The 14,792-nt window shown below is 42.9% G+C and overlaps 1 protein-coding gene across 2 annotated transcripts in view; it reads right to left on the bottom strand.

The window, feature by feature from the left end:
• POLI (DNA polymerase iota) overlaps positions 1–14,484 on the bottom strand; it is a 329,170-nt gene extending 314,686 nt beyond the window's left edge. Inside the window, exon 1 of one of the 2 annotated variants that reach the window (XM_085629940.1) lies at positions 14,263–14,484. In XM_085629940.1, the coding sequence (XP_085486066.1) occupies positions 14,263–14,371 (109 nt within the window). In that variant the 5' untranslated portion in view covers positions 14,372–14,484. The remainder of the gene's footprint in view (positions 1–14,262) is intronic. The other variant, XM_085629934.1, reaches the window with a different exon arrangement.
• Between the last annotated feature and the right edge of the window lie 308 nt (positions 14,485–14,792).

Genomic DNA, 14,792 nt, shown 5'->3' with positions numbered 1-14,792 from the left:
AAACAGGCAGCCATCCTGAAATACTATTAAGCCAAACAGTCGTCCATGTATCGTTGGACAAAGAAAGGGAAAGCTCATCATTCCAAAATGTTGAAATAATATTTAGATTGTTTCCTATAGAATTAGATAATTTTTTATATAAAATAGAGACAGTATGTGATGACGTAGAGATAGTTCGAATATATAGTGCTAAATCTGCTTTAACATTAAATGGGATACCATGAGGGAAGGAGTCTAAAATTGAATTACATAACGATTCATATTTAATAAAATCAGATTGAGGTAAATTAAATTTCATTTGTAAAGCTTCAAAAGAAATAAAAACATTGTCAAAATAGATATCTTTAAGATAAAAGATACCAGCTTTAATCCAAGCATTCCAAAAAGTAACATTTCTATTCAATTTAATCACATTACTATGCCACAATGACATATCTTCAGTATGAGTCATAGGAATCAAAAAGATTGAATCCAGGTCATTAAAAATGAGTTTAGTGGATTTAATAATAACCGATTTATGCACATATATTGACCTATTGGACATTGTTAGCAAGGTGGTCAATGGAAAAGGATCCACAAGAGACTGCTCTATACGAAACCATGTAGGTTGGTTCTTTAACCCCTTCGACGCTCATGACGGAACGGTTCCGTCATGAGCGTCGGTTGAGCTGTGCTCATGACGGAACCGTTCCGTCATGACCACGCCCGCGCAGGAAAAGATCAGCACAGCAGGGGAATCCGCCCAGCATGGAAGGGGTTAAAGAGGAAGGAGAAAACCATATGGAACTTTGTTTCAGTATAAATGCTTTGTGATATAGAAAAAAGTCAGGCAAGCCAAATCCAGCATTGCATTTAGGTACTTTTAATTTTTTATAACCAATACGAGTTGATTTATTATTCCAGAGAAATTTGGAGAGAAGTCTATCAATGTTTTTATAGAATTGTAAAGGAAATTGAATAGGAATCATAGCAAGTGTATAAAAAATTTTAGGAGCAATAGTCATTTTAATGGAGTCCATTCTACCCCACCAAGAGAGGTGGAGTGAAGACCATTTAGACGTTTTATCTTTAAAATAATTCAGAATAAAATTACTATTTAATGTTAATGTTGCTTTTACGGAGGACGCAAATAGAATCCCAAGATATTTTAATTTATCTTTTTGCCACACAATATCAGCCATGGGTAACATATCAGGAGTACAAAAAATGTTTAAAGGGAAGAATTCAGTTTTATTAATATTAAGTTTATAACCAGAAACCATGGAATATTTTGTAATAATTTCTAATAGGGCAGGCATTGAGGATAGAGGTTCACTAATAAATAACAGCACATCATCAGCATAGGCTAAAGTTTTGATATTAATCTCCTTAATCTGAATACCTTTGATATTAACACAATTTCTTATATGAGTAAGGAAAGGTTCAATTCCAATGAGAAATAAAAGTGGAGAGAGGGGACAACCTTGTCTTGTGCCTCTAAAAAGAGAAAACTGACTAGATACTTGACCATTAATAAATAAACGAGCAGTAGGGGCATAATACAGAGCAGAAATCATGCGTATAAACGAAGCACCAAAATTAAATGATAATAAGGTTTGAAATAAAAATTGCCAATGGATTTTGTCGAAAGCTTTCTCTGCATCTAAAGCCAAAATTCCTGCGGGGGAACTTAAAGTGGAACTCTGTTCAATAATGTGTAATAAGGTTCTTGTGTTATTTGTAGAATATCTATTCTTCATAAAACCAGATTGATCAAGATGTATAATAGAATCCAATATAGGGGTCAGTCTAGAAGCAAGTATTTTAGCATACAATTTACAATCTTGATTAATTAAGGAAATAGGGCGATAATTTGAAACAAGAGTGGGGTCTTTATCTGGTTTAGGGAGTACAATAATTAAAGCATCAGTAAAGGAACCTGAGATCGTTCCTGAAGAACCAAAAAAAGTAAAAAGTTGAAATAAATAAGGCAACAGTTGGGACTGGAACTCTTTATAAAACTCAGCTGGGATACCATCTGGGCCAGGGGATTTTTTTTTTTTTATGGATTTAATAGCAGCTAAAATTTCCTCAGTAGTAATGGGTAAATCTAGCCTAAGCCTGCCTGAGTGTGAGATTTTGGGCAAATCACATGTATCTAAAAAAGAGTCCAGTATGGAAGGATCATGAGGATCAGGCTTATTATATAAAGTAGAGTAAAAATCCAAAAATTCCTTAACAATATCATTATGAGATATTGCAATGTTACCATTAGGGCCATGAATTGAGGTAATTTGCGTTCTATCTTTTTTTATACGTAAATAATTAACTAAAAGCTTCCCAGATCTGTTGGCATTAAAACGGAACTTAGCCTTAGAATTAGAAATTTGGATGCCCGCTCTAGTACTAAGGATTGAGTTAAATTCATATCGAAGCTTTTGTAGCTTGACTTTAAATTGAGGATCATTTGATGAAATAAAAAGCCTTTCAAATTTCGCAATTTGTTTTTCCAAACACCTGATACGTGCGTTGAATGTTTTATTTTCATAGGCCATAATTGAAATAGTTACACTCCTAATGTAAGCTTTAAAGGCGTCCCATCTATTGACCATGGAAGTGGAACCTTCAGGATTGAGTAAAAAATAGTCCTGAATAGCATTTAAGATTTTAGGCTTATTATGTTCATTAAGAACAATTCCAGTATTCATACGCCATCTAGTTTGGTTTGCAAAAGTTGAAGTTAAATTCAGAACAAAAGAAATCAAGGCATGATCTGAGATATCAATATTACCAATCTTAGGAGTCTTAACAGATTGGACTAATTGTGTGGAGACTAAAAAATAATCAATTCTAGAATGCGAATGATGTGGATTAGAGAAAAATGTAAAACATTTTTCTGTGGGAAAGTGCAAACGCCAAATGTCAACTAATTTGGTGTTATGAATAAATGACTTAAAAGCATGAAAAACCTTAGGAGGGCGAAATTTAGTACTAGATATTCTATCCAATAATGGGTCAGCAATAACATTAAAGTCACCTCCAACAATTAAAGGAACTTTACCCAACTTTAGAACCTCGGTGGTAATATTAGACCAAAAAAGAGGGTCATCCGCAGTAGGACCATAAACATTGAGCAAAAATATGACTGAATCATGAATTTTAATTTTAGCTATAATAAATCTTCCATCTGCATCCGAAATTTTGCTTAAGACTTGGCAATGCAATTTTTTCGCAACAAAAATAGCCACCCCATTTTTTTTACCAATTGCAGGTGATGAAACAATAGTATCTACCCATTTCTTTTTCATATAATTTAAGATGTTGTCATCTATATGAGTCTCTTGAAGAAAACAAATATCTGCCTTACAACTACCTAAATAATCTAAGATTTTTGTACGCTTAACTGGATGACGTAAACCTTTAACATTTAGTGAAACAACTTTAATATTGTGGATATTAGCCATAATGAAGAGAGAAAGAAGAAAAAATCAAGAAGAGGAGAAAAAGAAAAGAAGGAGAACGATAATGAGAGAAAATAGTAGCTCCAGAACAAGTAAAAGGAGGTGAAAAAATTAAAAAAAAGGAGAAAATGACAAACAGGGTACAAAAATATCAAAGATGAGACGCACATACGCTCAACAAGCATGACCTAACCGCTGGGGCCCAATGTAGTAATGGTTCATTAACCTGTCAGAAAACAAAAAGGAAATTAGCTATAATCAGGTATTAGAGTCATGAGTATCCATGGATTGCTGTGAACGTTGATCCAAAAACTGAAGCAAGTCCTCAGGACGTTGAAAAGATTTTGACAGATTGTCTTTCCAGATACGCATTGTTGAAGGGTCAAAAAGACCATATTTGAATCCAAGACTTCGCAGTTGAGGCCGAAGAGTAGAAAATTCCTTGCGGATTGAGACTGTTTCCTTGGCAAAGTCTTGATGAATAAAAATTTTATTCCCATTGACCATTAAGGAAGGAATCTCTCGTGCTGCCTTTCGAATCAAAACCAAATGATGATGTCTGAGGACTTTGAAAATCATTTGACGAGGTTTGGTATGTTGAGGATTGCGATGTGAAGGGATTCTATGGGCCTTGTCAATCTCAAATTTTTCTGGAAATTTAATTTGTAGAAGCCCAGGAATCAAATTTTCCAAATACAACCTACAGTTGCCACTCTCCACATCCTCTGGTAAATTAAAAATGCGTAAATTGTATTGTCTGTTACGATTTTCCATCTCTAGGAGCCGGGTAGACAAAGGAGATATTTTAGCTACAAGAGGAGTGAAAGTCTCAAGCTTAGCCTTATTATCGTGTATTTTAATTGCATTATCAGATATTTTCATTGACATACTCGCCATTTCCTTTCGAACATTTTTAATCTCTGAGGCAATAGCATCTGTGTTAACACGAAGCGCTTGAATTTCCTCCAAAATTAAGGATAATGAAGGTTCTGTTGACTCTACCGCCTTTGATTTAATTGGCGGAGGTGAAACCTGCTGCTTTCTTTTAGGATGAATATTTTTATTATCCATGTTGATTTGGTAGCAAAAGTAGGATAATAATAATAACAATAAAATAAAATATCAAAATTGCAAAAATAACAGCAACAACGCAGAAAAAATGAAGGAAAAGAATACTGCAGCAGTAAGAATATCCTTATTAAAGCTGGTGCAGCAGCTATAACAGGCTATGGGAGTGGCTAGGCCCAAGCCAGGCCCTTTCCTGAATGCTTGCTCCGCCCCCTGACAGACAAAGCTGGGAATACCTGAAGGGAGAGCTGGAGGCAGAGGCTGGACACTGGAAAACGCCTCAGACAGCGCCCAAATTCCAAGAAAAACTCAGCAATCGACAGGTAAGATGCTCAGCATCCAAGCGACCTCATTTGCAGTAAAAAACTGACAGGAATCGTCGTTTTAAACGAAAAACGGGCGAAAAAACGCCGGAGCTCTCTACACGGCGGCCATCTTGGCTCGCGCGTCTCCCACAAAAAAAAAAAAAAAAGAATTTTTAATCCATGCTTTTTCTTCCTTAAGGATTGTTTTATCTCTTTCGGTTTTTGATCTGTTATTAGTCCTGTCTTTATAAAAATTGTAAACACTCTTTATTTTGCTTTTTTTACAGTCTCCTACTGTACTCAAGCTAGTTCAAACCTATTAAGTATTTTAACTAAAGAAAGAGATAAACAAGCTTCAATTTACATTCAGTACCTATTAGCTATTGCAAAGAACATACATTGAATGAAGTAACAACTAAACAATACAGTCAGTTTGTACCAGACAGTGACGGTACTAGATCGACATAGATGTTACATCTTTGCCAAGAGCTTAACAGAATTAGAATATTGTAACGGCCGTGTGCATACCACGCAAGAAGGCAGTGTGCTGTAAAATAGATCGCTGGGCGCATGGCTGGGTGTCCTCGTCATCAGGACAACTCTGGTCTTCCTGCAGTTGCATTCACCTGGATGGGTATTCTGAGGTCAGTGAGCATCAAATGGGTAGAGCAGTGATGGGACTATAAAGTTCTGTGCTGGGCACAGGAAGTCAAACTTGGGCTTCTTCGTCTGTTAGGCCAAGGTCATGAATTACATGAAAGAAGCATGGACAAGCCTTACAAACTGCCCTTTCCACGTGGGTGGTCTGCTCCGAGAACTCTGTCTCATGTTTCCAATCTAAAACGCAGTGGAGTCTTTTCCGGTGAGGTCAGTTTCCATTTGAATCATATGTAAGGAGGCAAGAGTTGGACGTTTCACAGTGCGTTTGTTCCCCTTTTGGTATTCGTTCTTTTTTTTTTGCTACTTACTGTTGGAATCTTCCTTTGGAACGCCTTCTGAAATTATTTGCTTTTTTTTTTTATCTTTCCTTATGTAAGGAAACATTGGTGCCTAGCTACTATTTGTGCATTATTCTTAAGCCTCATTCAAGAACTAAAAAATTGCGGAGGAGGTTTATTGTGTTTAGTGGCTTATCCTTCTTAGCTGCAATCTCTAATAGGGACCCTTTGACACATTCTCGTGAACTATTCTGTGAAAAGTGGCAATGCGGCTACTGGGTTGAGTAGTCATTTCCTCTGGCAATCACAAACTAAACTTAACAGACCTTCCCATCATGCAGTTTGTAGTAAAGTAGTATCTGCTTTCATGGTTACCCCCGCTTTTTGTTTGGTGTCAGTGTTTTTGACCTCGATTGACTGGCATCCTGCTAATCAGGACCCCAGTCACTGTGCTTTGTTCCCTGAATTGACCATAGTAAGTACTTTTGTACATCCACAATTGGTTACTGGTGTTCCCTTGTAAGTCCCTAGTAAATAGTACTAAGGGACCCAGGGCATAGGTACACAAGAGTTCTCCCATGGGCCCATGGGCTGCAGCATGTATTATGCAAACCATGGGAGTCCACTTAAACACTTAAACTGTGACTACAGGCCTGCCATTGTAGCCAGTGTGAGTTGGTGCTTGCACCTCTCACGACATATGTACGTTTCCTTATATCTGGGGTCACTACACTTAAAACCTAGTCACCCCTATGGCAGGCTCTTCAGTCCTGAGGGCAGGGTGCTTGGTTATGAGTGTGAGGGTGCCCCTCCATGAGAAGGACACCCCTATAAACCCTGGAGTCGATTTTCCAGGCTTTGTAAGTGCGGTCAGCCATTATAATACATATAGTGTGTGGACATCAGTCATTACGAGATGTCTAACTATATAGTGGCTGCACTGAACCCAGTCATGTTTGGTATCATACATGTTGGAATCATACCCCAACACAGATTCCAGTGTTGGAAATATTATACCATGTACTGGGGGGGGCTCCCTTGGGGTACCCCCCTGTACTACCGGTAACAGCCTTTTAGGGTCTAACAGCAAGCTAGTGCTGCTGCCAACCACAGACACGATTCTGCCCTCCTGCTGCTGAGCCAAGCTCAAGCAGGGAAGGTAGAACAATAGATTTCCCGTTGCAGGGAGATGTGACCACCTCCCAGACAGGATTTAGTGTATGGGGCTGGGGTGGGGGCACTTGCCAGCGCCACCAGACTCTTTTGAAGGGCTCAATTGGTGCCCTCCTTGCATACTCCAGTTTGAGGGAGACCTTGGCTCTTGCTCTGGTGCGAAACTGAACAAAGGACATGGAAGTATCCTCCCCTTTGCCAAGCCCCTCCTCTGGAAGGGACCCCTGTTTCATTACAACCCTTTCCCTAGGGTACTTAAGGGCTTACCAGTAGGTGGCTCCTTAGATTCGTCATGGAACATAACTCAAGCCTGAAACCACACCACTCTTCGACCGTCTGGACACCTGAACTTCACTGGACTTCGCCTGGAACTGAGACTGCACCATAGAAGACTCCTGCTGCTCCTGGTATCGCTGTTCTGCAAGTCTTCTTCGTCCTCAGTGTCTGTGTTTCTTCAAGGATTTTCGCTAGACCTGTGGGCATCAGGGACACATGAAGTAAACTCATTTGGAGTGAAGTAGTCACTCCCCTGCATCTGCAGGCACTGCAACAAAGCTGACCGGTCTGCTGCTCCTGACATCCAGAGGTTCAGCAACACAGGTGGTGGTTCTGCAACTCCCTCAAGGCCTGACCTGCCCTCCCTGCAATTTTGAGGCCAGTATTCCTCGTCAGAACCGCTCGGGACCAAACCCCTGTGCACCGCATCGACTTGCTGTTGCCAATGCTTGTTGGCTCTGCACTCCAGAGATTTGTGGGCTACAAGAAGCTCCAGCCTCCTGCATCTCTTCATGCTCCTTCTTCGTTCTCCACGCCAATTGCAGCTACAAAGGCTTGTTAGTACTCCCGACAGACATGGACCACCTAGTCTCCAACATCCAACGTGGGACAGCTCGTGCACGGCTCCTGGTCTTCCTCAGCGTCACCTGGTCCTCACAGCTGCAGTGACAAGGTCACAGTCAACTCTTTTGAACTGTCTGACATCAGTGGGCATTGCTCTTCCGTGCCTCCTAGTCACTCATGAGTCGCATAGACTCTGTCCCATCTGCTTGCAGGTTCTTCACTTCCCCCCTGGACCACTGCCTTCTTCCCATGAGGTCACCTGACTTGATTTCCAAGGGGAAATATTTCTAATGGGGACAGCTACCCCTTGGTAAAACGGTTACCACCTCCTTTGAGGAGTTATAACACTTAATGAATGCAATTGCAATACATTGATACATATCATTCCAAATCGCAATTAGGAGGGGAAGCCGCTTTCTAATTGTGATTCGAAATCATTCAGGATATCCATTTTCGAAATCGGAAAAGCCTTTCCCGACACACACAATGGGTTTAGTACATAGTAAAAAGCCATTCTGCTGTTGCAAACAATCGGATTTTAAAAATCGCAGGTTTTGCAATCACAAAATGGCTTTGTTCATCGGACACTTTGTTTAGTCTTGTGGGTGGGAAGGGCATTTTCCTCCAGGTATACTGGAAATATAAGGGATTAGAAGGAAGTGAAACCGTCAGGTGTACATTTTTCTTTCAGATTACAGCATTTTTAATTCTGGTAGTCGTAGTTTTAATGTTCGCAGCAAAACTTCAGGGCAGTGCAAGTACAAGCTGGGTCTAACCTGAGTTGGCATCATGGGAAATAGAATGATAAGTTGGAATGCTACTCAAACGATTGCCAGTGGTTAAAGTAACTCAAAGCATTCCTTCCATTACCTTTTGTGCGTTTGATGTAACGCTGTAAGTGCCAAAGGTATGCCCAGATGCGGGTCCTGTGCACACTGTTCAACTGAAAACAAGATGCACCCATATGACAAGCCCTAATCTGGGAGAAAAAGGTCTTGGTTTGTTTGTTTTTCGGTTCAGAGAGGACGTGACTTGGCAGCACAGGCTAGACTGTTCCTACAGGAGCAGGACCAAGAATGATTTGCATTTAGCTGGGTTTATTCAGAGGAGGCATGGTGAGCACAGAAATGATGTTCTGGAATGCTACCCTCAAGCGATTTCCCGTGATTAGACTTATTGCAAGCATTCCTCTAGAGCATATCACCTAGATGCCAATGTAGTGGAAGTAAACAAAGGCACACAGATTGTTATTATTTCACAAGCACTTTAGAGAAATTATGACTTGGAGGAAGGTTTTTGGCTTTGTTCAACACCCTACGTAAGAGATGTATCTGCATTGTAAGAATGCAAGATGTATCTATGTGTATGAGTGATCGCACAAAGAATGATTTAAATGGCAACTAGTTTCTTTATTTAATGCTACTTATACATCACACACAGTGGCACAATAAACCATACAAGTGTGTAGATAAATGTACAGAAAATGTTACATGAGTCAATGGGGGTTATAAGTGATAGGAATGACATATTGGTCATACTTGTAGACATCATATGTTAAGAGTGAAGGATTTGGCAAAACACAGTCAGAATATAAAAGGTACACCTCCGACCCTTAGTCTAGGTCCACTCTCTTCCCGCAGCTCTGCTGTGCCGTTTCTTGCCTCCAGACCCCGACCTCCTCCATGGGAGGTTTGAGGCTGCTGTCCGCTCCTGCGCCTGCTGCCCGCTCCAACTGGGACCAGACTGCCTGTAACCACCGTAACTTTGCTCAGCTGTTTTTTTTCTTAATTTTTCCCTGTTGTGCCACTGTTATTGTGCCCATCTGTGTCTTGCTCTAATTCCACAACTGTTCTTATTTTCTCATGCCTGCCTGTTCCTTTCGCCTTTCGCCGCTGCTTCCCCTGCGGCCCCTTCCCCCAGAATTCCCCCGCACCCGCCTCCCAGCCTCTCCTCCCTCACTTAATGGAGGCCGCTGCGACGCGAGCAGCGGGCGCGCCGCTGGGGTGCCGAAGGCTTGCCAAAGGCAAGCCCGTCTGCGCCCTTCTGTAACACGACCACGGCCAGCGCCAGGAACCCTGGACCTCCTACTACCCATCGCTACGACACCACCATCCTCCTCGCACTCAACCCTGGAAGACTTAGAGAATGCCAACAGGCCTCGTCGAACACGACCCACGGCCAGTTCTCCTGCCTCCACTGCCGCCAGACCCTCATCGCCACCCCGGCCTCCAACACCGCCGACGCCAACACCGGCGACACCCTAAAACGCATCCTCCTCAACGTACGCTCCGTACGCAAACACGCCATGGAAATCTGGAACCTGCTTGACTCTCTCTCGCCCGACATCGCCTTCTTCACAGCGACCTGGACCAACGCATCCTCCGCCCCCAACATCAGCACCGCCATCCCAAACAGATACAAGATCCAGAGGAAAGACCGCCCCAACCACCCAGGAGGGGGCCTCGCCATCGCTCACAAGAGCACCCTCTGCCTCACAACCTCTAACAAAACCTTCCCCTCCGCCAAACACCTGCACTTCCAGATCCAGACCACCCCCAAAGCCACACTCCGAGGAACCCTTGTCTACAGACCCCCCCGCCACCGAACACCCTTCGCCACCACCATCACCGACTTCATCGCACCCCGCGCCATCGCCTCAACAAACTACATACTCATTGGAGACCTGAACTTCCACCTCGACAACCCCAGCGAACCCAACTTCACTATCCTTCGTGTCAACCTCGCCAGCATCGGACTTAAACAACTCGTCAACACACCGACCCACAGAGCAGGGCACACCCTCGACCCCATCTTCGCGGCAAGAAACAACTTTCCAATTCAGCCACACAACGCAGCCGCCATGGACCGACCACCACTGCGTACACTTCGCCATCAACAAACCCAAGGCACCCAAACCAGCCACACGACAACCACGAAGGAACTGGAGCAAGGTTACAGACAAGCAACTTAACTCCACCCTCACCCGAGACAACCACACCTGGGCAAACGACGCAGCCAGAGAACTCCACACCTGGATCTCCGACTGCGCAGACAAGCTTGCCCCGCTACGCAACCCCGACAGACAACGCCCCTGGAAAGCTGCCTGGTTTCCCACCGCTCTCCAAGAAGCCAGACGCACCTGTAGACGCCTGGAGTAAAACTGGAGAAACACCAAGACAACTGAAAACCACACCATCTACAAGGACGCCATGACGGACTACCACAACCAGATCAGAGCCACCAAGAGGAACTTTATCCACAACAAAATCCAGGAAACTGACACGATTATTGAAGAGAACGCAGTCCTCGACCCGTCCCAATCCGGATTCCGAAGCAACCACAGAGACCGCCCTACTTCCCGCCACAGATGACATCCGCACCCTCCTCGACCAAGGCCACTCCGCAGCCCGCATCCTACTCGACCTTTCAGCGGCCTCCGACAAAGTCTCCCACCGCACACTAGTCTTTAGACTACACGACGCAGGTATACAAGGAACAGCCCTGGACAGGATCCAATCATTCCTCACCGCAAGAAGCCAAAGGATTAGACTCCCACCCTTCCTCTCCGACCCCACGAAAATCACCTGCGGAGTCCCACAGGGTTCATCCCTGAGCCCCACCCTCTTCGACATCTACATGGCAATCGCCCAACAACACGGCCTCAACATCATATCCTACGCCGACGACACACAGCTCATCCTCTCCCTCACCAAAGACCCCACCACTGCCAAACTCAACTTCCAGGAAGTTAAGCAAGACGTCGCAGTGTAGATGACCAACAGCTGCCTGAAGCTCAACGCTGAGAAGACAGAAGTCCTCGTCCTCGGTACCACCCCTTCTGCATGGGACAGCACCTGGTGGCCGACCGCCCTCGGAAGCCCACCTACCTGAGGTTCTGTAATTCTCGAGACTGACTCCATTTTATATTGTGCCACCATTTTGTGTTGCCCTCACGTAGGCCTGTAAAAGTAGCCTGGCGAACAAAGTGGCCTGGCCTTCTTAGTCCATGTATACATTAACTAGGTTTCTTTCTGACTCTGGAATGAACTGTAAGAAACTGACCTCTTCTCCTGAAACTGACCTCGCAAAGCCAATTTCCCTGATCGATCTTTGTCTGAGATTGCCAATCAATGTTGAGGACATCGTTAACTTTTAGTTTCCTTGCACATGCCTTATCTTGTTCATCATCTGTTACTGTTTCTTTTTTATGTTTCTTCATTACATGGGTTATGCTTTCAATTATAGGTTTGTCCGGCTTTTGGAGATTGAATTTGGGACATTCCTAATGATTAACTTTTGGGTTGGGATACTGTACATGTAATCATGCCATGCCCTGCAGTGCCATCTAAATCAGATTAACCTTTGTGAACTATGTAATTATAATGTTTTGCCCATATCCTGCTAAAACCCCAAAGGCTACTCACCTGCTGACCCTCCAGATTTTCCATTTGTTTAGGAATGTAATTGGTACAACTCCCTTACATGCCTGGGGCAGGATAAAGAGTATATAAGACGTGAAGTAAGACCATTCTATGGACTACCTCATTCAGTTGCTACGGCTTCTGTGTGACGTAGTCACACTCATTTGAGTTTAATAAAAATGTTCTTTTATATTTCAGCTCCTGTGCCAAATTCTTTATTATTGGTTTGAATGGACTAAGTATCAGTGAGGCCCCTGAGAGGGAAATTATAGATTCTTCATAACCCCCCAGACCACGGCAAGAACCTCGGCATCGTACTCGACTCATCTCTCACCATGAACCAACAGGTCAATGCTGTCACCTCCAGCTGCTTCAACACCCTCCGCAAGACCTTCAAGTGGATCCCCCCTGATCAAGGAAGATAGTCACCCACGCACTCATCACCAGTAGACTGGACTATTGAAACACACTCTACGTTGTCATCAGCAAGTCCCTACTTTGCAAACTCCAGACATTACAGAACACCGATGCCAGACTCGTCCTCTGCATCCCCCGACACAAACACATCAGTCAACACCTACGAAGTCTCCACTGGCTCCTCGTGGAGAAAAGAGTCACTTTCAAAATCCTCACTCACGCCTACAAATGCCTACACAACAACAGATCCAAATACCTCAACAAAAGAATCAACTTCCACGTACCCAATACTCCGATCTTCCAACCTCGCACTGGCCGAAATCCTGCACATCCACAGAGCCAGAGCAGGCGGAAGATCCTTCTCTTACATTGCAGCCAAGCCCTGGAACAAGCTACCGGTAGACATCAGACGCGCCCCCTCCCTGAACACCTTCAGGAAGACCCTCAGGACCTGGCTCTTCGGCTAAACAGATCTGCGGACCCCCCCATCTCAGTGCCTTGAGACCCTCACGGGTGAGCAGCGCGCTTACAATTCCCTGATTGATTGGTAATGCAGAGATTGTGGCGTTCTGTACTAATAAGGCTTTACTACTTCCCAAAGGAACTTAACTTTGCAGTTTTAGAATAACAACATACTGTGGAAAAAAACAATAAGGATCTAAACCCATGACTTAAAATTCGCATGCAGCTCCTTCATGCCAGTAATTAGATCACTACGCAGATTGCATCTTGTGAACTAGAAGTAACAAAATCTCATGGTCAAAAGCTACCTAGCTACATCAAATACAAATCTGTGATCTTTATGTGACACTGTGCGCTCGGCAGCAAGTACATATACCCGCTATGCTACTTTATGAGTCAAAATTGTTACTGACAAAACACATAACTCTCCAAAAACAGCCTTAATCACTAGTTATCTTATCACTGAAATAATCCTATCAAAATTGCTAGTCCCTGAAAGATCAAAAGCAGGGGTCTAAACTCTGTAAAATATTTTAACACGCAGTCTCTTTTCAGCCAATTAATTAAACTAGATGTAGTCCCATCCTGTCGCCAAATTTGTAGTGAAATACTTGGCACGGTTAAGTTGTTTCACAAAGGTTTATTGTAGATGCACATAAGTAAAAATACAAGAGCGCTGGCAGCAACTGCTCTTCTTCTTTCTGCCTAACCACATTCTACATTCTATCTTATATACCTATTCCATTTGATGTCACGAAGACCTTCTATTCAAACGTTCTATCTATTTAAAGGAATAGATTACTACACTAGAACAGATTTACTGTCACATTAGTTCTTGTCGCCAATTCCTGAGCAGGTGTTTATTTTATAGATACACGTATAAGGTGACTGTCAAAATCTGCTTTTCAAGCTCAACCCCTTCTGACACCTGACCACCCACTTTCCTCTGCTACATCTTGACCCCCAATTTATGGTTCCCGAGTATGTTTTCCAATTCCAGCACTTGATCTTACGTTAAAAAAAGGACAAGGGAGGAAAAGTTGGTCACTTCACGCACAACACGCACATGTACTCATCGGCACAGCGCAAAACAAGACCCAGAGATTACTTTCATTGAATAGTAAAACGCCCTCAACTGCTAGTTTTGCTAGGATTCATTTTAAACAAAGCCACTATTAGGCCTGAGGTTGTTATTTACATTGCGTGCGGGGCAGAATTCTACTGGGCGTGGCACCGTTTGCCGCGGGCTCCCTGAACAACCAGTTTTCGACTTCTTCTTCGTCCGGGGTAATCTCGGAAAAATCCATGCCCGCTCTTTAGCTCTGAGCGCGGGAAGCAATTCTCCAAAGCCCGCATCACCGCAGCAGCATGATCTGTTAGTCCAAAACACGACCGGTGCTGGCGCTGGAAATATGCAGTCTACCTACTTACTAACTGGGCGGCCATCTTGAAAAGTAGAAAATCCCTTTAAAACATATATTTCTGATGTGAAAGGAGTGAAAAAAAGTTGTTTTCGTTTTAAACTATAATATATATGTTCACTCAAAAATTAGCAAACTTTCTTTAGAATTCTTTTGTAAAATATTAGAACAGGTTGATTGTTTTATTTATGAACAATACATCCCGTTCCAGTCATAAAAATATAGACACAATTTAATAGATTTTGAAGTATGATAAAATTCAGATAAATGTTCTAAAAAATAATTTTAACAATATTACCATTTTGAA

Source organism: Triturus cristatus, chromosome 2_1 (assembly GCF_964204655.1).
Source record: "Triturus cristatus chromosome 2_1, aTriCri1.1, whole genome shotgun sequence".
Lineage (NCBI taxonomy): Eukaryota > Metazoa > Chordata > Amphibia > Caudata > Salamandridae > Triturus > Triturus cristatus.
Note: the sequence above shows the minus strand (reverse complement) of the source record. Positions and strands in the feature narration are given on the sequence as shown.